A 25,752-nucleotide genomic window follows, 5' to 3' on the forward strand; every position below is an offset into this window, starting at 1 on the left:
TTTGAAATGAACCAGGCAGGAGAGCTGCCGATTATATTGAAAAGAATTAAATCCTTTGAAAACCTAAATATTTCTTGAGGAGAGTATAAAATGTAGCTTTATTTGTGTTGCTCATATCCTATATCTATATGCATGTCGTGTTGCAGTACGATAAGGGCCGCGTCCACGGTCCATCCTGCATTCCTGCGTAACCATGACCCAATAACGATGCCGGCAAGAAGCACGCTCTGGGGCAACGCTGTGCTGTGCAAGAATATATGGGCCGAGGATGATACGGAGAGTATACTGCACGTACTATCTCATATCTTCTAGGAAAAAGTCTACTTTACCTCCCCTAACTTTCACGAAAGTCTAATTTTCCTCCTCCAACTACAAAACCACACATCTCGCCTCGTACAAGTTATCAAAACCGGACAACTTTCCTCCCTGCGTGGTTTGAGGTTGACATGGCAGCAGTTTTGACAAAAAATTTTAATAGTTTTCATAGGTGCAACTTTAGATGTACTAGAATTCTAAAAATCATGACATGTCATAGAATTCTAGTACATAGAGCATGGATCACAATACAATTGGATGCAAGATTTTATTGAATGGATTTTGCATTATTTAATTTCAAAAGGAGCCAAAATCAATTTTTTCATAAATTTTTAGGGTACCTAAATGCCTGCTAAAAATTTGGTAACATTATATTTGTTTGTCCTTTTGAACATTGTATGTGTGGTTTTACACATGTTATATGTAATATATTTGAGTTTCTTCACAAATGTGAAGTTTAAGCAAGATTTCAATAATCACAATGAATTTTCTACCATAGCTAACCTACTTCAAAGTTTACCAAACATTCACTGCGATAATTCGAAATCTTGCTTAGACTTCACATTTGCGAAGCAACTAAAATATCCATGCTCTAAAGTTGCACATATGAAAATTTAAAAAAATTCAAAATAGTTGCCACCTCAGTCTCAAACCACTCAGCGAAGAAAGTTGACTGGTTTTGATGAGCAGGAGGAGGCCTTATGTCTGGTTTTAAAGTTGGAGGAGGAAAATTAGACTCCCGTGAAAGTTGGGGGAGGCGAAGTAGATGTTTTCCTACATTCTATAACATGAAGCCATATTTTTGTCCTTTGGCATATAGGGTAGCTGCTTGATGAAAAGTATCTATAAACAATATGGCAAAGATTACGCAAGTTCTGAGTTTACTGATGGCATTTTTTTTGCGAGGATACTGATGGCATATTTAATTACCAATAAAAACTTTGGCCGCATCTTACTACCGTGCAGAGATGCCCTTGGTTGCCTCGTTGAAGGATGTAATCACGTAAGCCATGAGGGTGCTTTTTCTGGCGTTGTAAATGCACCAAACATTTGCAAATGGTACAAATGCACTACAGAAGCCATCTAGAAGTTGTCAGACATTTTTAAACTTTGTAAGCCTGTAGATAATGATATGTTTTCTGCATTCGCAAAAAAACTTAGATCTGAATTCGATTTGGTTTCAAAGATACAAAAATGACAGATGGACTGCTAAATTTTTTTATTCTTTCCATTTTTTTAGAATATTCTTTCCATCTTTTAAACTAGAGCTAATTGTTGGTGCACGCAGGCGGGCTCTACTGGGCCGAAGTGAACTACGGAACCTAGAAAGACTGAATGAAAACGGATCCTCTGCAAATTTGCTTCGTGGCCCGCTCACTCGCCGACACCCACTAAAATAAATTGCCCGCCGGCCTCCACCTCGAGGCCATCGATCAAGCCGGCAGCCCCGCCCAGACCTGCCCCTGCAATGGCGAGCTCCTTGCTGCTACCCTCCGCCTGCCTCGCGCTGCTGCTGCTGCCGCTGCCGCTATCGTCGTCCACCCGCGGCCGACTCTCGGAGGAGGCAGTGCTGACGCTGGACGCCGGCAACTTCTTGGAGGCGGTCGCGGCGCACCAGTTCATCGTCGTCAATTTCTACGCGCCCTGGTAAATTTGTACCACGCCTATGCTATTCCCGTATGAGTTCTCAATCTGAAAAGAAAAATCGTGCGGACCACTATGCCTTCCACACTGACCACATTTGATCTCTGTAATCCACAGGTGTTACTGGAGCAAGAAACTAGCCCCCGAGGTAACTCTTGGCCATAAAATCCTCTGAAATTAAGTCTGAATCCTTCCTGGGGAGAACCAAGAATGCTGTGCCAGTGTTCCTCATGGTCCTGTGTCATCCTGTGCTTATCATATTTGCAGTACGAGAAGGCCGCGTCCATCCTGCGCAGTCATGACCCACCGATCGTTCTCGCCAAGATTGACGCCAGTGACAGGAAAAATCAGGATTTCACACAGAAGTACGGCGTTGTTGGGTACCCAACTATCAAGCTCCTGGGAAACAAAGGGAGCACTGTGCAAGAATATTTAGGTGCGAGGGATGCAGAGAGCATAGTGGAGTATCTGAAGAAACAAGTCGGTACTGCATCTACTGAAATCAAGTCGGGAGAGTATTCTCCAAGTTCCTTAGCTGATAACAATGACGGGGGCAAGGCTACAGTAAGTTCTGCGGCTGTTGACCACTCCTCGGCATCCCAAGCCCTCCTAGGCGGTTTCTAGACCTCCATTTTGGCTCATATAGATATAGTACTGCCCTCAAATTTGAGCTGAGTCATGAACTGATGTTAGAATCTTGTTGGGCAGGCAATTCTTTTCCTGAGGTCCGGTGATGATAGATTTCGAGACTTCAAGGATCAATTTTTAAAAGCTTTAAAGCAATATAGTCAAAAGAACATAGGTTTTACAATGGTGGATGTTTCCGGCCCACAAGTTGCTCTCCAGGTTTTCAAAAAAAAACTTGAACTATCTATTCTTGTCTTCCTACAGTTACTCATCTAGCTACTTTCTTAATTCAAAAAATGATCCAATTAATGTATGGTGCAAATATTGTAGTATTTTAAGCTTAAGGAAAGTGAAGTGCCCCTCATTTTCATGGAAGCATCTACCGCAACATACATGAAACCAAATGTTGAGCCTGATCAAATCTTACCCTGGTTCAAACAGTATATGGTAAGACCTAGTCCTTAAATGATTGTGTGCCCACTATCTGTTATTTATCATCGTTTCTGTAGAGGATCAAAAGTAATTACTCCATGTTGAAATTTTACTGACCTTGACATGTGCCCCCTTTTTTTATGTAGGATGGTACCTTAGAACCTTATCATAAGTCAGCTCCAGTTCCAGAAGTTAGCGACCAACCTGTTGAGAAAGTGGCTGCCAGCAATCTTAATGACGTTATTTTCAATTCTGCTAAGAAAGGTTCGCTCCTTATACTACATTTTTTTGTTTAAAGAAATTTTAGTCTCACACAAGCTAGTCTTCTAATATATGCATGATGCTTGTTTTGTTGCTTTCTCAATTCTGAGGATAAGTTCATGAACACATAGTATTCTATTGCAGTTCTGCTTGAGTTAAGGGAAACGATGGAATGGGCATGCCAGACCCTGGTAGCAACGATTGTGGAGATCTTTACCAAGCATGGGTGAAATCTACTAACAGGCCTTGTGTTGTATCTATTTTCCCATCGTGTTTGCTTTCACTTATTTGAGCCATCTGTTGGCACCTTTTTCTACAGTCTATTGCTGAATGTTGTAGTAATGAATGATTGACTGCATGCTTCATGAAAAGGCCTGAAGAAAAAAACTTTATTTATGTTAAAAAAGTTCTGCTTGAGTCCTATATACACAATCGTCTTGTGTCTATTGCTCACTCCAATCTTAGACAAAGCTGCAACTTCGTTGCAAAATGATGAATGTGTGATCACAGCAAATATGGTATAGTTTTACTTTATGAAGGCAATTCACAAATTACAGTAAGCATGCAGTGAATTGTGCTCTGCCGTTCATATTCTACAACCAGCCTGAAAGGCTTCAGTCGATATCAAATAAGCTTGGTGTGCAATCATAAGGGTCAATAGTATACAAATGTGTTTCTTTATGTGCAAGATTTTGACAAACATGCACTAGATAAGTTTTTCAGAGCCTGTGGACGCCCTTGGACACTTGTGCCACGAATAAGTATCTCATACTGCAAGAATGCAGCTATCAAAGTAACATTCAGATATTCACATAATTACATATCGCATTTATATAACCATTTCTATCATATTAAAGGAATTGAAATTCCTCTAATTTTTACTCTGTACGAATGTTTGATTATTCTTTAACATATGAGTGTTTTTTTCTGTTATTTTTTTTCAGAGCTCAGAAATGTGTGTACTTCTGTTATCTGTAAGGGATCATTCTTTTACGAATCTGACTACTTTAACTATGTTGGCGTGGGTGCTTTCCAGGGTTAAAAAAACGTTAACTATCTTGTCTTATAGCTTCCTAGATTATTGAACTAATCTTTTTCTGTTGCAATTGTAAGGAAAATGAAAAAAAAATGAAGGCAAAACAATAACGACTCCGCTGGGGATCGAACCCAGAATCTCTGGTTCCGTAGACCAGCGCCTTATCCATTGGGCCACGGAGTCAGCTGTTTGTTCCATTTACCAGGGCATGCTATTTGAAATCAGGTCCATAACCAGGATAGGAGACCCTTGGGCATGTGGCAGTACTTTTGCCATGTCGCGCTCACTATCTGACGGAACCTTTGGGCGCGGACATCAACGAATGCAGGTAACAATGTGTGTCTTTTCTTTCATTATAACAAAGCAAATTACATGCTAAGTTTTTGCTACAGTGTTTGCACCGTTGTAGTTGAAACTGTTTGGGTTTTCCAACTATTGTCATTTTGTAGTGGAGATTTTTGCTTTTACATCTTACTAGCAAAGATGCTCCAATTAACACTACATCCCAGAATTAGCTATCACAATGTCAAATTGAACTTCAAGGTCATCACTCCAGTAACAGATAACATCGCATCCCAAAATTAGCTATCGCAATGCCAAATACTTGAATTGAGCTTCATGGTCATTGCTCGAGTAAACTAACAAACTGATACACAATGACAAATAAACGACATTGACCTTAGTTGTTGTATGTAAATAATTGTGACGTTGTATAAGTGTAACAATAGACCCGGTTCTTGTATACTCTCTCCGTTTCAAATTATAATTCGTTTGACTTTTTTGACTCCAAGTTTTATGGTTCATCTTATTTAAAAATTTGCGCAAAATATAATTTCTTTTGTTGTGACTTGTTTTATTAATAAATTTTTTTAATAATAATTAAAATTTGACTATGTTTGCATCCCAAAATTAGGATATTATTATGCTCCTTCAGACTTGGTATCAATTTAATTAGGATAAAAATAGGCCAAGACCAATTAAATGTACAGAAAGTGAACGATTGAAGCAATATGTGTCTTGATAATTACATGAGACTGATTGGAGCATCTTTTAAGATTTGTTTGATTCTACCTCAAAGAGATTACTTATTAGAATCCACTGCTTTTCATTTATTTCTGAGAAGTTTTTTTTCGGTATTTTGATAATTCAGATTTGATATCCTGCCGTTCTCACAATAGAAATGGGATTTTGAAAATAGAATTTGGAACTCGGAATCACTAATACGCTTGCTCAGGCTCACACGAAACACAGACATACCGGAATACGCCTCACCGACGTGACGGAACCGCCGCGCATTCGCGTTCCCCGCCGTCACCGTCTTGAACGCAGGAGTGGAGTTCGACCCGGATTTGAATCCGAGCGAGAGCGAGGCCCCGATATAGTTGTATCCCCCCAACCCCAACCTTCCCTTGTCTCCCACAGCCCCACTCTCCCGCCATCCCGGTAAACCCTCGCGCCGCGTCGCGTCCACTGCACTCGTGATCCCCCTCCGACCTTGATCCCGCCGCCGAGCCGACGGATGGCCGCCGACGGGACCCCGCTCCTGCCCGCGAGCGCCTTCGCCTTCACAATCGACGGCGCCTTCGCCGTCTTGGCGGCGTACGACGGCCCCGCGGAGGAGCTGGCGGGCCGGCGCGGCGGGGGCCTGGCCGTGGCCGGGCCGGAGGAGGCCGACGCGGCGCGCGGGTGGTCGTCCGCGGTCGTGGAGCGCGGCCTCGCCCTGCGCCGCCGGCGAGGCCCCGCGTCCTGCTCCCTCCGCCCCCGCGGCGGCTTGGTCGTGGGCGAAGAGGCCGCCGCGCCTGGTGCGGCGCTCGGAGCCGGAGGAGCGAAAGCCGCTGTGGCGGCCGCGACGCCGCTGGTTGATCCGGGGGTCGCGTTCTTCTGCCTGGCCGTGCTCTAGTCAGGCTGAGTGTCACTCGGTTGCAGAGATTCTAAGTTCTGACTCTTTGACTTTTAGAAGATTTATTGAGTCAGATTATGGGCGAGTGATTCATACTTGTGTATTTGTAGGTTCGCCTTTGTCTACTTGAAATTGAGTTGTTGTAAACTTGTAATCGGTTCGTGCGACAGATAAATCAAAGCAACTGAGCTAAGTTTATAGTATATTTCAGATGTGATCTTGTCTAATGTTACTGCAATGTCGGAATTTAGTTTTGCAAACCATGAATTTGTAGATGGAACATGCATGAGAAATCACCTATTGCAACATCTGCAAATTACTACCGATATGATGCATGTTTGTCCATAATTCTGATCAGAACCGCACGTACCTTTATTTACTGACTAATGTCAAAAGTTCTTCAAAATCTATAAAGTCAAGATGCTGTATGTTTTGAAATAAAAAAAATGGTGTTTTATACCGTATGCACTATGCAGTATCAGGGAAGCAACTTAGTAACAAAGCTGCGTAATGATGCTGTTTCGATGCATGTATCTATGCATCAAAACCAGATCGCTGGAAATCTGTAGTGACTATGTAGTCCAGGAATGCAGGTACAAGATTCGTAGTGAAAGAGAAAGAACAGGTTTTAGTTCTTGAGTCAGGGTATCACTCCACTCTCAAGGCGCGCATAGATTTGTAGCAAGGCAATGTGCAATCGAGAGCTGTCCATAAGGCGCAACGGCGGCCTGCCATTACTGTGACCATTGTTTATGCAGCCAGGAGATAATCAAGATCTGGCAGGTGCCAACGATGGGATTGGTCCGGCCGGTACTGTCCGGGCACAAGCTCCATACCTGTTCTTGATTATCGATGCCGACAGGTGCTCATGGATTTCTAATTGAGAGTGCGTTCTCAAGACAATTCCGCAAGGAATGGGAAGACCCATCACACAAACAAGTAGATACAATAATAATCCAATACTCCACCCATATAAGCGATGGCATATCAAGCAGTGCAGGCGAACATGTCTTTCTGGTGGCGAAAGAGGACAAGCGGGTAGCATGCAGCATGCTACCACTTAAGTACTTACTACATACTCAACATAACATACGCGAATGACAATAACCAAACATAGGCAAGCTCCAGCTTAAAGCAAACCAGGATCTGGGGGTACAACATGGGACTGTCCAGACCACCTTACTCGTCCTGGATTGCCTCCTCCTCATCCTCATAGTCATCCTCCTCGTCGGCAGTGGCATCCTGGTACTGCTGGTACTCGGACACCAGGTCGTTCATGTTGCTCTCAGCCTCAGTGAACTCCATCTCGTCCATGCCCTCACCAGTGTACCAATGCAGGAAAGCCTTCCTCCTGAACATAGCAGTGAACTGCTCACTCACACGGCGGAACATCTCCTGGATGGAGGTGGAGTTGCCGATGAAAGTGGAAGCCATGGAGAGGCCGCGTGGCGGGATGTCACAAACACTGGACTTGACATTGTTGGGGATCCACTCCACGAAGTAGGATGAGTTCTTGTTCTGGACGTTGATCATTTGCTCGTCCACCTCCTTGGTGCTCATCTTGCCACGGAACATGGCAGAGGCTGTGAGGTAGCGGCCATGGCGCGGGTCAGCAGCGCACATCATGTTCTTGGCATCCCACATCTGCTGGGTCAGCTCAGGGACAGTGAGGGCACGGTACTGCTGCGAGCCACGCGAGGTGAGTGGCGCAAAGCCAACCATGAAAAAGTGGAGACGAGGGAAGGGAATCAAGTTGACTGCAAGCTTGCGAAGGTCAGAGTTCAGCTGTCCTGGGAACCGGAGGCAGCAAGTGACACCACTCATTGTTGCGCTGATCAAGTGATTCAGGTCTCCAACTGTTCAGAAACAAAGCAAGTCAGTAAAGGAAAAAACAACAAAACAGCTAATATATGTTCCAAAAAGACCAGAATGACTCTTGACAGGCACAATTATAGTGGCAAGTATCTAAACAAAGACATATTATCTGATAAGCACCATTAACTATATACTTAAGATCATTTTCTATTAGTATAGAAACACTGTTAGATTAAATTGTATTGTTGCCATGCGTACTACCTATAATTAGAACAAGTACATGATTTCTTTGTACATTGGCAACATTAGACTTAACCAGCTCAGTAGCAAAGAAATCAAGATGAAGTAATGAGTTGGCTTGGTTGATGCACATAGGACAAGTGCAAGACACATTAACTGAACATCAACTTTTCTTTGCATGGGCAGCCATATTTATCAATCTGCTAATCAGGCACATACCACAGTAACATCAACAGATTTACCATTACAAAATAAAGAACTAATTTGAGTTACCGAGTACAGCTACATCAAAAGCATAAATCTATCTGACAAGGCTCGCGCATTTCAGATCAGGATAATTAAGCTTGAGTATAAATCAACTTACAGCTAGGAGTGGTTAGCTTCAGAGTGCGGAAGCAAATGTCATAAAGAGCCTCATTATCAAGAACCATGCACTCATCCGCATTCTCCACCAACTGATGCACGGACAGTGTTGCATTGTATGGCTCAACAACAGTATCTGACACCTTAGGCGAAGGGAAGACAGAAAATGTGAGCATCATCCGATCAGGGTACTCCTCCCTGATCTTCGAGATAAGAAGAGTGCCCATTCCAGATCCAGTGCCTCCTCCAAGGGAATGGCAAACCTGGAAGCCTGATCACAGCAAATCAAAGAAATCCATGAGTTGCTTCCTTCGCAGTCTAGATGCAAACAAACTACATAATCAAGATGCAAACAAACTACATAATCAAGATGCAAACAAACTAAAACTCTAGATGCAAATATAGTTATACTGAATATAGTTATACTGAAGGCTACAGACTATCTTGAAAGATATCATTGCATGGTAAGAACTTTGTGCACAAACCAGATGCAGGCAATCAAATTTTAGCTTTTTTTATCTCAAAGAAGAGGAATGTGTGGTACAATATCAATCAAGAGAATTATATACTGCAGACACCAATCACCCATATCTAAACCATTAGACAGTCTTTAAAATATGAAAGAAAGCAAACCACAAAACATCAGTAAAACCACACCAAGTAATATGTATATAAAAACACTAGGCAGACACCATGCTACTTCTTGTAACTTCACTTAATTTTGCAGTTAAAGCCCAAAATTATTGTTAAGGAAGAGGCTCGTGTGATTGCACTTAACAGTACTAGACTATATCAATTATGGGTAACAGTAAAAATAGATCCGGCAACACATAAGGTGAATCCTAGATGTTCCATACTTTACAATACAGAGACAAGAGGCATGTAAACAATTAGAAAACATTATAGAATACTAAAGCTCATCAGATGCAAACAGGCACTAGGCAATAAAAAAGAATCTACATTAATAGAAAGCAAGAATACTTAAAAGCTAAATGATCACATAATCACGCCTTCCAAAAGGTGCTCCCATCAGATCCAACAAGCATCAATGCAATAAAACAGGCATCATTAACAGTGAGCTTTCAGGTCAAACGGTTGGTAAGCACTCCACTATGCTGAAAAGAGATCAACCTTGGAGACAGTCGCAGTTCTCAGCCTCCTTTCTCACGACGTCAAGCACAGAGTCGATGAGCTCGGCACCCTCAGTGTAGTGGCCCTTGGCCCAGTTGTTCCCAGCGCCTGACTGGCCGAAGACGAAGTTGTCGGGGCGGAAGATCTGGCCGTAGGGCCCGGTGCGGACGCTGTCCATGGTACCGGGCTCGAGGTCCATGAGCACGGCGCGCGGCACGAAGCGGCCGCATGACGCCTCATTGTAGTAGACGTTGACGCGCTCGAGCTGGAGGTCGGAGGTGCCGACGTAGCGGCCGGTGGGGTCGATGCCGTGCTCGTCGCACACCACCTCCCAGAACTTGGAGCCGATCTGGTTGCCGCACTGGCCGCCCTGGATGTGGAGGATCTCCCTCATGGTTGGATCTCAAGTTTGGTAGCTGCAGGTGGGAGGGGAGCAGAGGGATATGTGGTTAGTGGCGAGAAAACGATGGAGATTACTTCGAAATGAGACTTGAGGACCAGATCTTAAGACCAATCACTAGCTCGAGCACCAAATCAAACAGATCCGGCGACGAAATTGCAAAAAAAAAATAGAAGAAAAAACCTTGGGACGCAGAAACTCCAAATCCTTGGCGATAGCATCTCAGAGCAAGTGAAGAGCAGACTTAGATCTATCAGAAATTTCAAGGGAATATCTCGGCGAAGTACCTCCCTATGAGCAAAGCCGCAACCCCGCTCCCCTCCCTTAAAAAAAATCCCAAGTACGAACCGAGAACTGAAATCCCCATTCGAGAGATATATGATTTGAAAATCAAACGTCAGAACAAATCTGGTGCGCTGCAGATCTATGCGAAAGTAGCCGCTCCAGCAGTGAAGCCAACCGCAAAATCCACCAAAATCCAGCCCCCAAATTCAAACCCGCACCATAATGGAAACTACAGAAATCCCCAAATCTGCTACCACCAGCCAGAAAACCCCACGGGAACACTGACAACAACCCGATATCTCACAAAAAACAGGCGGTCGGATGAAAAAATGGGACAAAGATTTCCCAGCATTTACCTCACAGAAGCGAGGGGCCGTCCGGATGAGGGAGAGCGGGAGAGGGGCGAGGAGGTGTGGTAAATGAAATGGATGGGCTGGTGCCCTAGAAAGGGTGCGGTTTTATAGTGGGCGCGGGGGCTAGGGCGGCGGATCGGACGGCTCAGCCGCGTTCCCTCCAAAGCCGCGCCTCGGGCGCGCGGGGCCGTCCGATCGCTTCCATCAACGGCCGGCCGCGTCGGGTTCGAAAACGACCCGTTGGGCGCTTGGAGTTTGAAAATTTTCGAGTGTCCGCTTGCGGGCCGGTGAAAATGACGCGGTTGCCCCCGGGGACGGAACGGAGGTTGCCCCCGGGCGTATCGGCGTTTGTTTGTTTTTTGAGCCCCTGTTTGCCCTACGAGAGAAATTTCAATGCATAAAAGTACTAAACGAAATTCATTTGTAAAATTTTTTACGGATGGGTGTAACTTTTCGCGATGAATCTAATAATGATAATTAATTGATGATTAGCTACAGTAACTATCCTCTAATCGTGTGGTCAAAGGCCTCATTAGATTCGTCTCGGGAAATAGCGCAGGAGTTGTGAAGTTAATTTTGTAAAATACCTTCATTTAGTACCTCTAATTATTGATCAAAGTTTGCTACAATAACTTACGCTACACAAACCAAACCGGTTTGAATTTTCGGCGTCCATCCAGGATTGCACCAAACCGGTTTGAATTTTCGGCGTCCATCTAGGATTGCACCGCTTCGAATGGTAGAGTTTTGCTACGGGCACAAAGAATGGTAGACTGTGTGTTTCTGATTTGAAATGGCTTGTATCAATCATTTCAAATTATGTCAAGTTTGATATTGAAAATAATATGAATTGAGGAGTCTTGAAATAAAGTTAAGTAAAAATATGCTTTGTTTTGTTTAAAAAATAATAAAAAATACTAGTGCTTATATTTTGGATACCATACCAATGTTTATGAGTATATTTTATCTTATTGACATTTGGTAATCTGACTACATTTTTATCACCACTGCACTGATGCCAATTTCCTAATAATGTACCGAGTTCCATATCTTAGCTTACTTTTTAGCTAAAAATCAACCATATTAAGGGAAAACTTTAATTAGAAATTTATTGCATGCTAATATACATATAAATTTTAGAGTGTTAACTCCATAAACAACTAGACCTAAAAGAAAGTCCAAAAAACAACTATTTGAACTACAATATAATACATATTGTCTCGTACATTGAGACACAAACACTTTCACTTATTTACATAAATGAACAGTAAGTATATTCTAATGGATATAAATGAACGATAGTTTTGGGTAGTTAAGTAGTGGCCAAATATGAAGGGCCTTGATGGAACAACTGGAGGAGATGGCCATAACTACGTAGTAGAGGCAAAAACATAATTGGGGGGGGGGGGGGGGGGTAGGTAGGAATAAGAGGGGACGTGAAAAGAAAACCCAATCCTCATGCAAATTTGTGTATTAGGTTGTATAAAAAAATAGGAAGGAAAAAATGGCACATTCATTTTAGCACAAAAAGGGTTTTCATAAGATGTTTTGTTGTAGTTGTATCAAGACCTCAACATGCATTGTACATACTGTTCATAAAAAAGATGCATTGTACATACATAGAGTATATGCAGTGGGTAGTGATGTCAACTAAGCAAGGAGGCAAAAAGCATAGAAACACATGATCCTCGTTGTTGAGAGGGGTGTTCGATGGTGCCACGTCCATGTTGCCTAGCACAAAGGTTGTTTCTAATCAATCAAGCATTAGTGCGAAAAGGAGTTGGTTGGATTGTATATAGGTAGAGCGCATGAGGTTGTTAGAACTCGTTTCTCTTCCTCTCATGTGTACCAGCATAATAGGCATGAACATTGTAAGGAAAAAAACATAATAGGTATATCTCCAATTTTTTTGGGGTGTAATAAACAAAAACTTTGACTTAGTATTTTTAAAAAAAAACTAGACTCGATATTTTTTTTAGCAGACAAAGGTTGCTAGGAGCATTCCGTGCGGCCAAGAGCAAGCGAAAGGTGGCGCAGGGGGTAGATTGGTCATCCCGCAGCGAAGTGACAAGCGTGGCGATGGATACGGAGCAGCAGGCGGGGAGCGTCCATTTGGCATAATCATTGTAGTCAAGCAGCGGGTTTGACCTTTGGCGCGGGGCAGATGAGCTTCCTCCCCGAGGGGTTTTTAATTTATTACCGCAGTATTTATATTTATTTATCCGCCGGCCGGCGACGCACTAGCACTGCCGGGTGCCGAGACTGATGACACGGTCACTCCCCTCCCGTAGCCCGCACCCCACCGCGCCCGCACATGGCAACGGGCGCGCTCTGTCCTACCACGTACCAGTAGTCCAGTACTAACCAACATGTGCAGGAAAGGCCAGGCAGGAACAGGATCCCGATCGCATCGTCCTTCCAGCCGCTAGTCCCTCGACACGAAAAGGGAGGAAAAAAAACTTTTTGTGCTGGAGCTGGAGTGGCATGAGACAAAACACTGTTGGCTGGTTGGTGGCTGGAAACTGTTGTTGGAGTGGTGTGAGAGGAAAATACTGTTGACTAGTACTGGAGCAAAACAGCAACAGGATAATTGTATGGTAATTCCTCGCCTCTCGCTCAATCATTGCAGGTTCACCGTCCTGGTCGCAAAAATAGAGGATTGCTGTGAGCGTGAGATGGGACGCCGCCGGATTATTCCTCCACCGGCTGATCCAGATCAGAAACGTGAGGTTATTCCCACCCCCACCGTAATAATGCAATACTAGTGTTTAGATCAGTGCTGAGCTCGCTCACAGTCTCTCACTCCACACGGTCGGTCGCACTCCCAGTCGCAGGCATCACAGGCCATCCCTGCTGGCGCTGTCGTGCCAGCGAGCATCGCTGGCCCACGGGTGACGGCCGCCCGGTCCCGGTCTCGGTCCGCCCCCCACGAGCCGTGGATCGGTGCGCCCGCCGCGCTGCGCCTTTGCGTGCTGCCCAGTCCACCGCGCACCTCCTCTCCTGTGACCCAGAATGCCCAGCCGGGTAGGGGGGCCTGCACGCTCTTGTTTATCCGCGCCGCAGCATGCACCATGCAGCCTTTCGGCCGGAGAGATATTTGCCACCACCAAAAGGGCCTACGAGAGCCTCTCCCGTGACCGTGAGGCGGTGAGGGGGAGAACGAAATGGTTCCCCGTGACGGGCGGCGGCGGCGGCAGGCCACGAGCGGGTCACATGGCGCGGACCGGCAGCGGCCGCAGCTACTGTTTGGTTGCCGCGGTCTCGCTACTGTGCCCCGCTCGCGCCGTGAATGCTCGCCATCGCCTCTGCTTGTCGCCGCCGCACGGCCGGTACGGGGACGCAGCGTGCGGCGCTGCGCCGGGCGGTAGATACGTATCGTGTGGCAGTACTGGCGCGTGTGATCCTGTACGACGCGCCGTGTCGCCTCTACAGTACATGTACATGCACCGATCGGGACGCGCCGTGCTCTACGCCTCTACCCAGCCGTAGCCCGGGTGCCTGCCTGCCGCCGCCACGGCGCCTGCACGGGAAAAGGCGCCCCACGCCGTCCCGTCCGCCCGGAGCGTCCTGCCACGCATGTGGCTCGGGTCATCATGGCACTGCGCACGTACGGCCAGGGTCCGGCCGCGCGCTGCCACTGCTCCGGTCGCGCTCACGGCCACGGCTCTCTCGGGCAGCAAACAAACCCGCCGGATGGCGACGCGCCCGTCCGCCGGCGGAACTGCCCCTGGAGTCGGGAGGGCATGCACCGTGGTGTGGTTGGCTAGAAAAAAAATGCGGCCGGGGGGGGGCCTCAACGGACCATCTCCCGACCGCGGAAAAACTCTCGAATCCTGGTCTATGTCGAAGAGAGCTAAATCTTGTGGCGAGCACAGCGAGAAATTTTCTTTTATCCCACAAATCGGAAATTCGCTCCAGAGAATCGAACACCGGCCGCGGGGGTGCCACTAGACACCCTCGACCAACCGAGCTAGCGACCTTAGGCGTGGTTGGCTAGAAAGATCGAAGCGGCACCCAAATGCGTTGCGCGATGTGGATCGAGTTGACAGGGGCGAGCCACCAACCGGCGTCGCGTGGGGCATGCATCCCTGAAGAATAAACTGCAGCCGGAAATTAAGCCCGGCGTAAAGGCGTTGCCTGCCGACAACCCCTTTCGTGGCCGACTCCTTTGCATGCCAAACTAGATTAGCCCAAATCAATCTGTTTTGCTGAGTGTTTTTTCAGCCAGTCAACAGTATTTTTTCTCGCACCAACTGCCAATGTAATTTTTTCTACAACAAACCAGCACAGTGCGGGCGACCCCAGCGCCAATTTTCGCTAGTGGCAGTGTTTAGATCCACCAAAACCCCCCCAAAAAACACCACTTTCCATCACATCTCCATCACATCAAAACATTAAATGTAGCAAATAACCCATGCATGGAGTACTAAATGTAGGTAAATAAAAAAAACTAATTGCATAGTTTTGATGTACATTGCGAGACGAATCTTTTGAGCCTAGTTAGGTCATGGTAGGACAATATCTACCACAAACAAACGAAAAGTGTTACAATGTACTACAATATTTTTTCCTGACAGTAAAATTCAAGGGAACTAAACACAGTGTTGATCCCAGGCTACCTGGCGCCAGCGGCGAGCTAGAGATCGGTCGTCGGATGCATGATGAGCATTTTCACCATGGCCCTGTTTAGTTTCCTCAAAAACCCCCACAAAAACATCACATCTCCATCACATCTATATTACATCAAAACATTAAATATAGCAAATGACCCATACATGGAGTACTAAATGTAGATAAATAAAAAAAACTAATTTCATAATTTTGATGTATATTGCGAAACGAATTTTTTGAGCCTAGTTAGATCATGGTAGAATAATATCTACTACACTACAATATTTTTTTCACGCTGCTACAGTAGATTTCGGGGAACTAAACACAGCCCATGTCGCGAGCACATGGGCGCCCGGCTGAACACCTGCACCCGGTGCTGTGTCCGTGTGGTGTTCCCATCATCCAAAGGACAGGACAAGCGCCCCCCTCCTGCCCCCAAGCGCCCAGCGTCTCGATGTTAGGGTGTGTTTACTTCCAACCCGTAAACGCAAAAAAATCATAAACGCATTAAAGTGAAAATGAATCTTACTAATTTGAAGTACTAAATGAAGTCTATTTATAAAAATTTTTACATGGATGGGCTGTAAATCACGAGACGAATCTAATGAGTCTACCTAATCCATGATTTGCAACAGTAATGCTACAGTAACCATTTGCTAATTATTGATTAATCATGGATTAATTAGCATCATTAGATTCGTCTCGCGATTTACAACCCATCTGTGCAAAAAGTTTTGTAAATAGACTTCATTTAGTGCTTCAAATTGGGAAGATTCGAAACGCAAGATTTTTTTGCGTTTACACCCTACCGAACTAAACACGGCCCTAATCTAATCTAAACAATATGGAGCGGTGGGGGCGATTAAGAATAAGAACTCGCTGATGGGGATTTTTCTCGCTCCCTGATGGCACCGTTCGGTAGACCTAATTAGTTGCCTTGTCCTTTTTCCCTGAAGAAGATGAGACCGACAGATCCTTTTTCTTGCTGGCGGAAAAACAACCCCTCACCGGCCGTCGCAAAAGGGACCTGCGTTCAACAATTTGCATCACCAGGGAGAACCCCAAACCGAGTGCGTGATGCCGGCGTTGCATACTTGCATGGGGTACTTCAGCATTTATAATAAGGTGATCAAAGAGGCTTCAGCATTTATAATAGGGTGATCAAAGAGGCATCGGAAAGCATCGCTGGTTGGTTTCCGATGGTCCTGACTCATATGTTGTTAGACAGTCGAGAGAGGGGGCCCCTATATATACTACATCTCGGCGATGCTCCGATGGAAATCCGGGATCCGGATGCACCGGGGTGGACGGAAGCACATGTCCCCGGTGCCTGCTTGCTTTTGCTTATACCCTGCGTGTGTGGGTTGGGACTTGAGATGCCACCTAACCTAACACGAGCTGATGCAAAGAAGCGGGCAAGCAGGCCAAGGATTGGCCGGCCACCTGAATGCTGATTGCTGAACATGCAAGATTGAACTGCAAACTGTTGCTCCATCCCTTCAGAGTTCATGCCAACTTGGAGCCAGGCACCACACCACACTCAGGATGCCGGCATCCCGACCTGAAAGGATACTATTTTACGCCGCCGCATGCCCTGCCATGCCATGCCATGCGAAGGTGCGGCGGCGCATCCAGGGCAATCCGCGCGTCATTTTCCTGGGGGGGGGGGGGGGGGGTTCCGTTCTGTCGCAGCTGCATCCTTTGCTTGCGCTCAAAGTTGGATCCCCACCGCACCCTGTTCAAGTGGGAGGAAGAGGAAATCGTGCGGCGTCAAGCTCTGGTTGGGAAACCTCCTCCTCAGCGCGCACCTGCAGACCTGCTATTGCATAGTAATCGTCTCTGGTTCTTCTACGATCAATCTGCCAGAATCGCTCAGCCACTTTCCATCTGGGTTTTCTTTCTTTCTTTGCGCTGCGGATGTTGCTTCTACCAGTGAAAATGTGCGCGCACCAAAGCCACCAACCGCATCTGCCGCGGTTTCTTCAGACACGCACTTTCTACATCTCTGTCCCGTAGAAAAGACGCACCAAGGATCCAGTCAGTGGCTCAGGGCAGGGCACATAACTAGACACTTCTTCAAGTCCACTCGTGTTGTTTTCGATGAGGCATAAGGCATTGACGCGGTGTGGAGCATCTGATGAACGGCAGTGCAAACCATGCTGTGCTGGCTGAAGAAAATTGATCATGCAGGCCATGGCCTGGTTTTGTTGGGTGCTGCTCAATCTTACATTCTAGTGACCAACTGCGTTCTGCAGCTGTTTTCGATCTAGTATAGAAGAACATGACAATCTGCTCTGGTTCTATACTCCGATCCTCATAGTCTAGGAACAGGGCAACGCAACGCTGTAACAACCACGAAGGCACCAACACATTTCTAAACAAGTAAGCCTGCATTTGCCGACAGGCGACACTGCACAAGGGGGAGAACGACACGGAGGCTTTGGTAAGAGGCATGATGCTCATGACAAGACTTGTGCACAGCTGATTAGAACTACATACCGTAGATATAAATGAAAAAAAAAAGAAAATGCAATCCCTGGGTGCAGGAGTTGCATACCACGATATTCATTACTAATCAATAATGTTACGGTAGTCAAAATAAAGGCCAGCAACTGTCTGCCTAGACAATACGGTTAATAAAAACCCATAACTCTTCATTTCTTCAAGGTTACTCTCCATCCAGACGAGCATACATAAACCACAACTTGTTTGAACCATCAGAATCACAATTCACAAGACAACCTCTTCCACGGCAGAACCCTCAATGCTCAGCTTGATTCAGCGGCTTGGCTGCTTCATTTGTAGGCATGCACTAATTCTTTGTAGATTACAGAGATAGAGTACTTAATGACCTTATTCTTATATTTATTTGAATCTAACTTCATCTTTGAAAACTCATCCGATGAAAACATCTGGAAGGAACACAGATACAAAACTTTCAGTCCTGACAAGTGAAGATAATAAAGCAGTAAGTCAAAACACACTGGCAAAATAGTATCATGTTTAACCTGAGGTAGGATCTCAAGATATCTTCTTCAGGGCAGTTGCTAGCTTCATAGGACTCCATCCTGAACTGTTGAAGCCAGATAACTCCATAAGACGGCCCGACATAGCAAGAAAAGAAAAACAGAAAACATTGCACGACAAGTACAGGATAGGATGTGAATAGAACTCACCATCTCTGGCTTGACATCAAATTTATGACGGTGCAGGACCATTTCCATTCCTTTACTCATTGGAAGGCACTCCTCCTTGGTCAGCACCTTTAGTTCTTGAGGCACTAAACTGTGCATGGGATTCTTTATGCCCCACATCATTTCCATCACAGCACCATCACACTGAAAAGACCATAGTGAAAAAGTTGATCAATACACATGAAATTGACGAGGGAGTGAATACTATTCAAGTATACATGAATTTGACGAGGGAGACTGCACAAATTAACTACCAGCTCCTGATCTGCTTCGATTATTACTTTATATTCACGGCTACCAAGCGCTGGCTTCTCCGACGGCGGCAGACTTGTCCTCAAACAGTCAAACTCTTCAAACTGTTTCAACCAGACGACCTGATAAAAAATGCACAAAGAACGAGACAGTTGAACCGTCAATGTATCTCAATTGTGGCCTCTATAAGCAAGAGACACAGATGAAACTAAGAGATAGCTCAACCATCATGCAGTGCATCTCAGCTGTGACAAGAGAGAACAAATCAGTAAGTGTCTTTTAAGTTTTTTAAAATTCTTGCAGCAGACCTCCAAATTGATTCATATGTCATGGTAATGCTCTGTATTTTGGTAACAAACCATTGTAGTGCCATGTTAGGCCTCCCCCATCCCTCTAGCATCAGATGTCGACCCATGGTCAATTGCTAGCATATCTCAGGTTTTTAAAAAAATGAATACTGTAGCAGAATCAAAATTAATAGTGGTGGTCGCGTCTCCCTATAGCTAAGTTATCACAATTATTAAGTTTAACAATCCCAACTAGTGTCATTTCGACAAATCTCCCCTTACGAAGTTGCGATCGTAAAAAAGATCAATAAGAAAACAAGGTGGCATTACTTGGCACAATCAACTCCTAGCCAGGCTTCCCAGAGCCAACAAACGCGTGTTTGGTTACCTGTTTAAGTCCTTTAGCCTGGCTTCATCTGTGCAAGGAGAGGTCTTGGCTTGGGAACGTGGGGGAGGACCGTCTCCACAGAGCCAGGCTCCGTGTGCACAAATGCTGGAGTAACCGGCTATTCGCAACATGTGATCGTAGGAGGTCCGGCTAGAGGCAAGGAGCAACAAGAAGGCATGGCAAGTTTGGGGAAGACAAGATGGTACAACCGCATGGCGGAGGGATGATTGAATGCGAAACATGATGCCTACTCATCAAATTGATGCAACCATAGGAGGCAAAACATCAGATCGACGGAATCATTGGAAGGCAACAACACAAGCTGCTCCTTAGTCATTTTTCCCATTGGCCAAGCCAGTTTACCGGCCCAGTAGCTAGTTAGCAAGTTAATCCAGCTCAGAATTAAATATAGGGCTAATTTCAGCCCAAAATACACATTAACAGCACATATTGAGTACTGATAATATAGATGGTTCTTAACAAATTCTTCAACATATAGATAATAGATGTACTAAATGATCAGCATTTCAAAGTGGGAACATCTGAAATAAATAGAGGATAAAATTTTAAAACAACAAATGGCATTGATAAGGTCATAAGGATGCTCACAAATCCATAACTACATAAGTAATCACAAATTGCAAATTGCAAAGACATATTCACCAACTATAGCAAAATTCGTGAATCCTCACCTTGGTTCACTTCACAGGGCCCTGGCTGGCTTCATGCTCTGCGCGAGTGCGCGTGCGCGGCGGCCCTGGCGCCCTGCGCAGCAGTAGAGTATGACGGCGGCGCCCCTCGGCCATTGCCCCCGGTCCCTGCGCGGGCTGCGCCCTGCGCCTGCACAGCTGCGTGGCGCGGCGGCAGGGGCGGCCAGAGACGGGCGCACGGCTGCACGGCAGCGGCTAGGCGGGAGGCGGCGCCTCTGCTCGGCTGCGCGGTGCGGCAGGCGGCCGAAGCAGGGCGGCAGGGCCCTGCGCGAGACCTGCGGCCGGGGCGGCGGGCGGCGGGGGCGCGGTGCGACAGCAGCGGGCAGCAGTCAGCAGTCAGCAGGCCGGTAGGACGGGCGGCGGCTAGGGCGTCGGGCGAGACGGCGGCGCGGGGGGAATCGGGAGAGCAGACGGGTGGCCGGGAGGGTGGGGAACGTCCGGTGGATCAATGAATTTGGGCCGTCTGTGGGCCGGCGGCGGGGGAGGGGAGGTGGGCTGCTCAAGTTTGTTAGCCTAAAAGAGAGATTGTGTCTTCCTCAAAGAAAGAAAGAAGAGAGATTGTGTAGGGATGAAAACGGGAATCAGAAAATCCCGTACCGTCCGAAACCGTATTCTGAATATACCGCCCATATCCTGAATTGGCGGAAAAACAAGAACAGGAAGTGGTTGAGGTGTTTTCCCGCCCGTATTTTCAGTTTCCCGTATAAAGCTGGGAAAATTCCCGCGGGAATTCCCGTACCCCTACCACATTTTGGCCCATTTCTTCCAATCTCAGTAGCCCAGCCCAATTTGGCGCCCCGCGCACAGCGCACACCAAAATTTGGCAGCGCGCCCCGCTCTCCCGCTCCCCAAACCCTAAAGGCGCCTAATTTTTCCCCTTTCCCTCCCCATATCAGCCGCCGCCGCCGCACACTCTCTCTGAGTCTCAGTTTCTCTCTCTCCCACAGACCGCAGTCTCGCACTCTCGCTCGGCGCTCGCCCCGCTCGCCCGCTCCACCCTCCGACAGACCTCCCGCCGTCCCCTCGGCCCCTCCGACCGGCGACCGGTGCCGCGCCGCCCGCTCACCCTGCTCGCCCGCTCCGCCCTCCAGCAGTCCCTCCCGCCGTCCCCCTCCGACCGGCACTGCGCCGCCCGCCGACCGGCGAGCGACGGCGAGGGCCGCACCCCGGCAGCCCCCAGGACGCGGCGCCCGTGCTCTCTTCCGTCCTCCGGTTCTCAGGCCCGCCGCCGCCACCAAGGATGTCGCGTCAAGGAGGTCCTGGTACTGCCTCATCGGCATCCAAGCGCCGGCTCATCCTCGAGCCACCACGGCCGCCGGTGGTGGTGCACAGCACCACTCTTCCTCCAACGTCAACCACAGGTAATTTTCAAAATCAATGTGTATGTAGTTCACTAGTTCATGCTGCTACTATAGTTCTCGATAGATCTGTCATCTGTACATGAGTAGAGAGTAGAGTAGATCCTCCTGCTGCATTTTATTAGTTTAGTATAGAGTAGTAAATTGATTTGTAGTTGCGTAGTTCCTAGTTTTCGTACTGATTCAATGAAGCTTATTATCTAAAAATGGGTGTATGTCTTTGATTTTTTTTCTCTTGGTAGGATCTAAGAGGTCAAGCTCATCAAATGGAAGCTCAAGTCCTGTTCCAACTCAAGATCTTGGTCTCTGTCTATCCAGTGAAACTCCTACATCAAGATCTAGCCCAGGAAGTGGTGCAGCTGGTGGAGGTTCAACTGATGCAGCTGTTGGACTGTCAAGTGGGGGTGTTAGTGATGTAGCTGGTGGAGGTTCTGGTGATTCTTTGCCAAGTGGTGCTGTCACTCCTCTCAGTGGTGCTGTTGGTGATGCTTCTGGTGGTACTGCTGCTGTAAATCTTGGTGGTGCTACTGGTGGACAGGGAGGAGAAGGAACAGATGCTAGAAATGACATCATTGTTGAAGGTGATGATCCTGCTGTCCAAGATGGAGATGGAAATGGACAAAGTGGAAAGAGGCAGAAGAGGTGCACGTCTCGTGTGTGGGACCACTTCACCAAGAAGGACCTGGTCATTGAGGATAACGGGAAGATATATACATAGAAGTGGGCTTACTTGTCGGGGACCACGATTAGGGGCACCCTAATCGGAGTACTAAAATCACCCTAAAAACGTAAACACATATTAGGCAACTGAGCCCACGAAGGCCTACGGCCTCCTTCCAAATGTAAGCAAGCCTACCCTCGGGGAGGCGAATCGTCTCCGCCTCTCTCGAGGGTAGCGAACCTACCCTCGAGCGGGGCGAATCGTCTCCGTCTCGCTCGAGGCCACCCCTCGACGAGAAGGACAAACGGCCCTTCCGCTCACTCGCCCGTCGTACAGAGGCATTAAATGCCAACCACTCCTCCACAGCGCCCAGGTCAGACGGCGTCAGGCCGCCATTCCCCATAGTTGCTGTGACCGGAGTCCCGTCCGCCAACTCCGGTCACTGCTCCGCCATCCCGGACGCCGTGGCAACACTGTGGGAACCTGCGACGCGGTACGAGACGTGCTCGGCATAGCTCCCGTTACTATTCTACCAACTCCTGCTGTCCGGACTCCACCTCACCAGACCAACGGCCCCGGACCGTCCCCTGCTCGGGAAGGGATCCGGCGTCGCCACGTGTCCCCCAAGGAGGGATGCTCAGCACTAGCAACCGGAGGCCCGGACCTCCCCCCTCGAGGGGTCCGGGACCTCCACGTGACTCCCGGACCCCCTTAGCGCACGCGCTAGCACTCCACCCAGGGGGGGCCCGGGACCGCCACGTGCCCCACTACCGCTGGCGCACATATATATGCAAGACCCTGGCCTGCAGGGCCCACGGAACGCCGCCACGCCACACCTGGAAGACGGTACACCCTATAGCGACGACCACGCCGCCTGCTGGGGCTGTCAGGATGCCGGCGCGATCTCCGCAAGGCCGAGGATGATGCCCAGGACGACTACCACGCCCGACGCCATGCCCCACAGTATACTTCCCACAGTGCTCGACCACTGCACCCCCGCGATTCGGGGAAAAGACGACGACTTCCACGATCCCCTGCGCATGTACACCGTCCCTCCTTGTGTCTATAAAAGGAGGAGGCGGGCTTCCTTTAAGGGGGTCACGGTCGGACCCATTCGATAGAACGCAACACTCAGCACCACCGAGCCTCCGATATTGTCACACGCCTCAATCAACTCCTCCTCTAGTAGAGACCTGGGAGCTTCCCTCCCTCTCTCGCCTCGCTTGTACCCCCTACTACAGGCACGCCCGGTGCAAAGATAATACAGTGCCCTCGCACACCCCTTGCTGGACGTACGGCCCCGCGGCCGGAACCAGGATAAACCCGTGCGTTACTGTGTTGCCTCTTGCATCAACATCTGGGACGAGGAAACACGCAGCAGCATTACTAGTTGGGTCCGGACCGCCGGGTCAGGACACCGACATTACTGCAATCACCCAAAATGCAGATTCAAGGGTAGATGTGAGACCAATTATGGAACAATAGGGTTCTGGACTCATATGAAGGTAGCACATTGTGTAGTGAAGAATCAGCCGCAGCTAACAGTTGCAAAAGATGTTAAAGCTGTGATACCATACAGGTATGATGAAGAGGCAAGCTTGAGAAAGTTTTACTTGGCAATAGTCATGCATGAGTATCAGTTAGTTATTTACTGATTTATGCCTTGCTTGCTGATTTATGGCTTGCTTGCTGATTTATGGCTTGTTTGATTTTCAGAGAAGAAGGTTGGTTCCATTGTTGGTGACCTTGAAGTGATTGAGGCCCTTGTTTCGAAGCTTCATCTTGAGGTATAAGAATTATAACCTGCTGTACATAATTTTGTGCTTCTCAAAAATTAATTTTCAAATCTGCTGTACATAATCTGTTAACCGTCCTCTTGTATTGTAGGATGACGATGTTGCAGACAGTGATGGAGAAATGAATGGGCAAGCCGATGATTTCTAGAGTTTGGAAGTTGCGAAATTAGACTTGTTTGGTGAATGGTTAATTGGTCATGATACTGCTGCCCATTGTGGCATTTATCTTTAAATTTGGACTTGTGAACTGCTGCCCGTCGTGGCATTTATCTTTAAATTTGGACTTGTGAACTGCTGCCCATGGTGTTGTGGCATTCATTTTTAAACTTGGACTAGTTGCGAGTTGCATGTTGTTGGTTGCCTGCTGTACTCCTGTGCTGTGCTCGCTACTCGGTGCTCCTGTTGCCTGATGTACGCCTTACTGCCTATACTTATGTTGATGGTAGTTGGTAGCCGCCAGCGGCCAGCCGTATGCTAGATTGCTGTGTGCATACTGCATAGTTGCTAGTTGGAAGTTGGAACTATCTTCTCGAGCTTAATATTTTAAGGGGTTACATATATATTCCTGTCTTGAGTTCCCGGTTCCCGACCGTAACCGGCATATTCCCGATCGAACTCTTCCGTTCCCGATGTCCCGTATTACCGATTTCATTTTTCCGCCCGACGTTCCTGTTCCCGATCCCGGTCAAAAAATATGGTGACAGGAATGGTTTGAGGGTTTTCCCGCTCGTTCCCGACCGTTTTCATCCCTAAGATTGTGTTTCTCAAAACAAAACAAAAAAAGAGATTATGATTTTAAAGACCCGTTTTGTTAAGTTATTTTTATTTTTTTGACTCATATACATAGTACAGGCTACATTTACAATTTTTTTGTCAAAAATAATGGGTACCTTGAATTCAATGAGACCGGTCCCTGCTGAGAGCTCCCACTGGCTCCACCACTAAGAGAAGAGGGGATCTACTAACAAATTGTACTATATAGTCCTTGAAGCTGCATGAGTACAAACAAGAACCCACTAACAAGTAAGTAAAATCAAAGGCTCGATCATGATCTTGATTGATGGGGCTGGAATTGAGTAGGGTGCGATGAAAACCGGTCCGCAGCGAAACCCGCGGGGCTAGAAAAAACCCACCCGCGACAAATCCGCGGGTTTGAAATATTATATTTTTATTTATCTTGTTTGGAATATTTTTATTTTGTCTGAAATATATTATTACTAGTATAGTGCCCGTGCGTTGCTACGGGTAATATAGTAGACCTATGTAATACCATCAACTTCACTTAATGCACTCAGGCCGTGCCATGGTTGAGCGAGATAATAATTGTTCGTGTTCCGATTGTGATTCCGATTGATTTGTCTGGACTCTGATTAGAATTCTGATTGACGGACAAAAAAAATATTGCTTGGTTTAGCAATAGTAGAGAAGAGATATAGGTACAGGTATAGATATGGGCAATAAGAAACATATAGTCCAATTTTATAAAAAAATATTAATGCAAAGGTAAACACCAAGATTCTATATTGATATGTATTTTTTTAAGATAAGAAAAATATTAATACAAAGGTAAACACCAAGACAATACTGTCATAACTTTGGAAGCAAACATACATGAATGGCAATATGAATTCCTCAAATGCAAAGGTAAACATAGAAAAATATTAATACAAAGGTAAACACCAAGACAGTACTG

General features: G+C 46.9%; 3 protein-coding genes, 2 long non-coding RNA genes and 1 other non-coding gene across 7 annotated transcripts; 3 read left to right on the forward strand and 3 right to left on the reverse strand.

The window, feature by feature from the left end:
- The first annotated feature begins 1,783 nt into the window (after positions 1–1,783).
- On the forward strand, positions 1,784–3,509 carry LOC120709728 (protein disulfide isomerase-like 1-2). Its single transcript, XM_039995389.1, has 5 exons — positions 1,784–1,962; positions 2,077–2,107; positions 2,227–2,523; positions 3,165–3,282; positions 3,424–3,509. The coding sequence occupies exons 1-5, from the start codon at positions 1,784–1,786 to the stop codon at positions 3,507–3,509; spliced, it is 711 nt and encodes a 236-aa protein (XP_039851323.1).
- A 916-nt stretch (positions 3,510–4,425) lies between these two features.
- On the reverse strand, positions 4,426–4,498 carry TRNAR-ACG. The gene has a single exon. It is a non-coding gene; the product is annotated as a tRNA-Arg (tRNA).
- Positions 4,499–7,155: 2,657 nt separating this feature from the next.
- On the reverse strand, positions 7,156–10,962 carry LOC120706584 (tubulin beta-4 chain). Its single transcript, XM_039991264.1, has 4 exons — positions 10,806–10,962; positions 9,765–10,180; positions 8,635–8,904; positions 7,156–8,071 (listed from the first exon to the last, which is right to left on the reverse strand). The coding sequence occupies exons 2-4, from the start codon at positions 10,156–10,158 to the stop codon at positions 7,395–7,397; spliced, it is 1,341 nt and encodes a 446-aa protein (XP_039847198.1). The 5' UTR covers positions 10,159–10,180; positions 10,806–10,962; the 3' UTR covers positions 7,156–7,394.
- A 6,900-nt stretch (positions 10,963–17,862) lies between these two features.
- Positions 17,863–20,710, reverse strand: LOC120706585. Of its 2 annotated transcripts, none has more exons than XR_005688362.1 (5): positions 20,227–20,710; positions 18,862–18,981; positions 18,590–18,751; positions 18,422–18,486; positions 17,863–18,325 (listed from the first exon to the last, which is right to left on the reverse strand). It is a non-coding gene; the product is annotated as an uncharacterized LOC120706585 (long non-coding RNA). The 2 variants fall into 2 exon arrangements; XR_005688363.1 differs by lacking the exon at positions 20,227–20,710 and adding an exon at positions 19,535–20,204.
- Positions 20,711–21,484: 774 nt separating this feature from the next.
- Positions 21,485–22,320, forward strand: LOC120709730 (spore wall protein 1-like). Its single transcript, XM_039995390.1, has 2 exons — positions 21,485–21,605; positions 21,845–22,320. Exons 1-2 carry the CDS (start codon positions 21,485–21,487, stop codon positions 22,318–22,320), a joined length of 597 nt encoding a protein of 198 aa, XP_039851324.1.
- A 1,302-nt stretch (positions 22,321–23,622) lies between these two features.
- On the forward strand, positions 23,623–24,384 carry LOC120710554. Its single transcript, XR_005689929.1, has 3 exons — positions 23,623–23,842; positions 23,982–24,050; positions 24,151–24,384. It is a non-coding gene; the product is annotated as an uncharacterized LOC120710554 (long non-coding RNA).
- The last annotated feature ends 1,368 nt before the right edge of the window (positions 24,385–25,752 follow it).

The sequence above is a fragment of the Panicum virgatum genome, chromosome 5K (assembly GCF_016808335.1).
Source record: "Panicum virgatum strain AP13 chromosome 5K, P.virgatum_v5, whole genome shotgun sequence".
Classification (NCBI taxonomy): domain Eukaryota; kingdom Viridiplantae; phylum Streptophyta; class Magnoliopsida; order Poales; family Poaceae; genus Panicum; species Panicum virgatum.

Coding starts and splice junctions, on each gene's coding strand:
- LOC120709730 (XM_039995390.1), top strand. CDS start 21,485: ATGTCGCGTCAAGGAGGTCCTGGTACTGCCTCATCGGCATCCAAGCGC. Junction 21,606..21,844: donor TCCTCCAACGTCAACCACAG/GTAATTTTCAAA, acceptor TTCTCTTGGTAG/GATCTAAGAGGTCAAGCTCA.
- LOC120709728 (XM_039995389.1), top strand. CDS start 1,784: ATGGCGAGCTCCTTGCTGCTACCCTCCGCCTGCCTCGCGCTGCTGCTG. Junction 2,108..2,226: donor GCAAGAAACTAGCCCCCGAG/GTAACTCTTGGC, acceptor TCATATTTGCAG/TACGAGAAGGCCGCGTCCAT. Junction 3,283..3,423: donor TTTCAATTCTGCTAAGAAAG/GTTCGCTCCTTA, acceptor ATTCTATTGCAG/TTCTGCTTGAGTTAAGGGAA.
- LOC120706584 (XM_039991264.1), bottom strand. CDS start 10,158: ATGAGGGAGATCCTCCACATCCAGGGCGGCCAGTGCGGCAACCAGATC. Junction 8,905..9,764: donor GAACTGCGACTGTCTCCAAG/GTTGATCTCTTT, acceptor TGCTGTGATCAG/GCTTCCAGGTTTGCCATTCC. Junction 8,072..8,634: donor GAAGCTAACCACTCCTAGCT/GTAAGTTGATTT, acceptor GTTTCTGAACAG/TTGGAGACCTGAATCACTTG.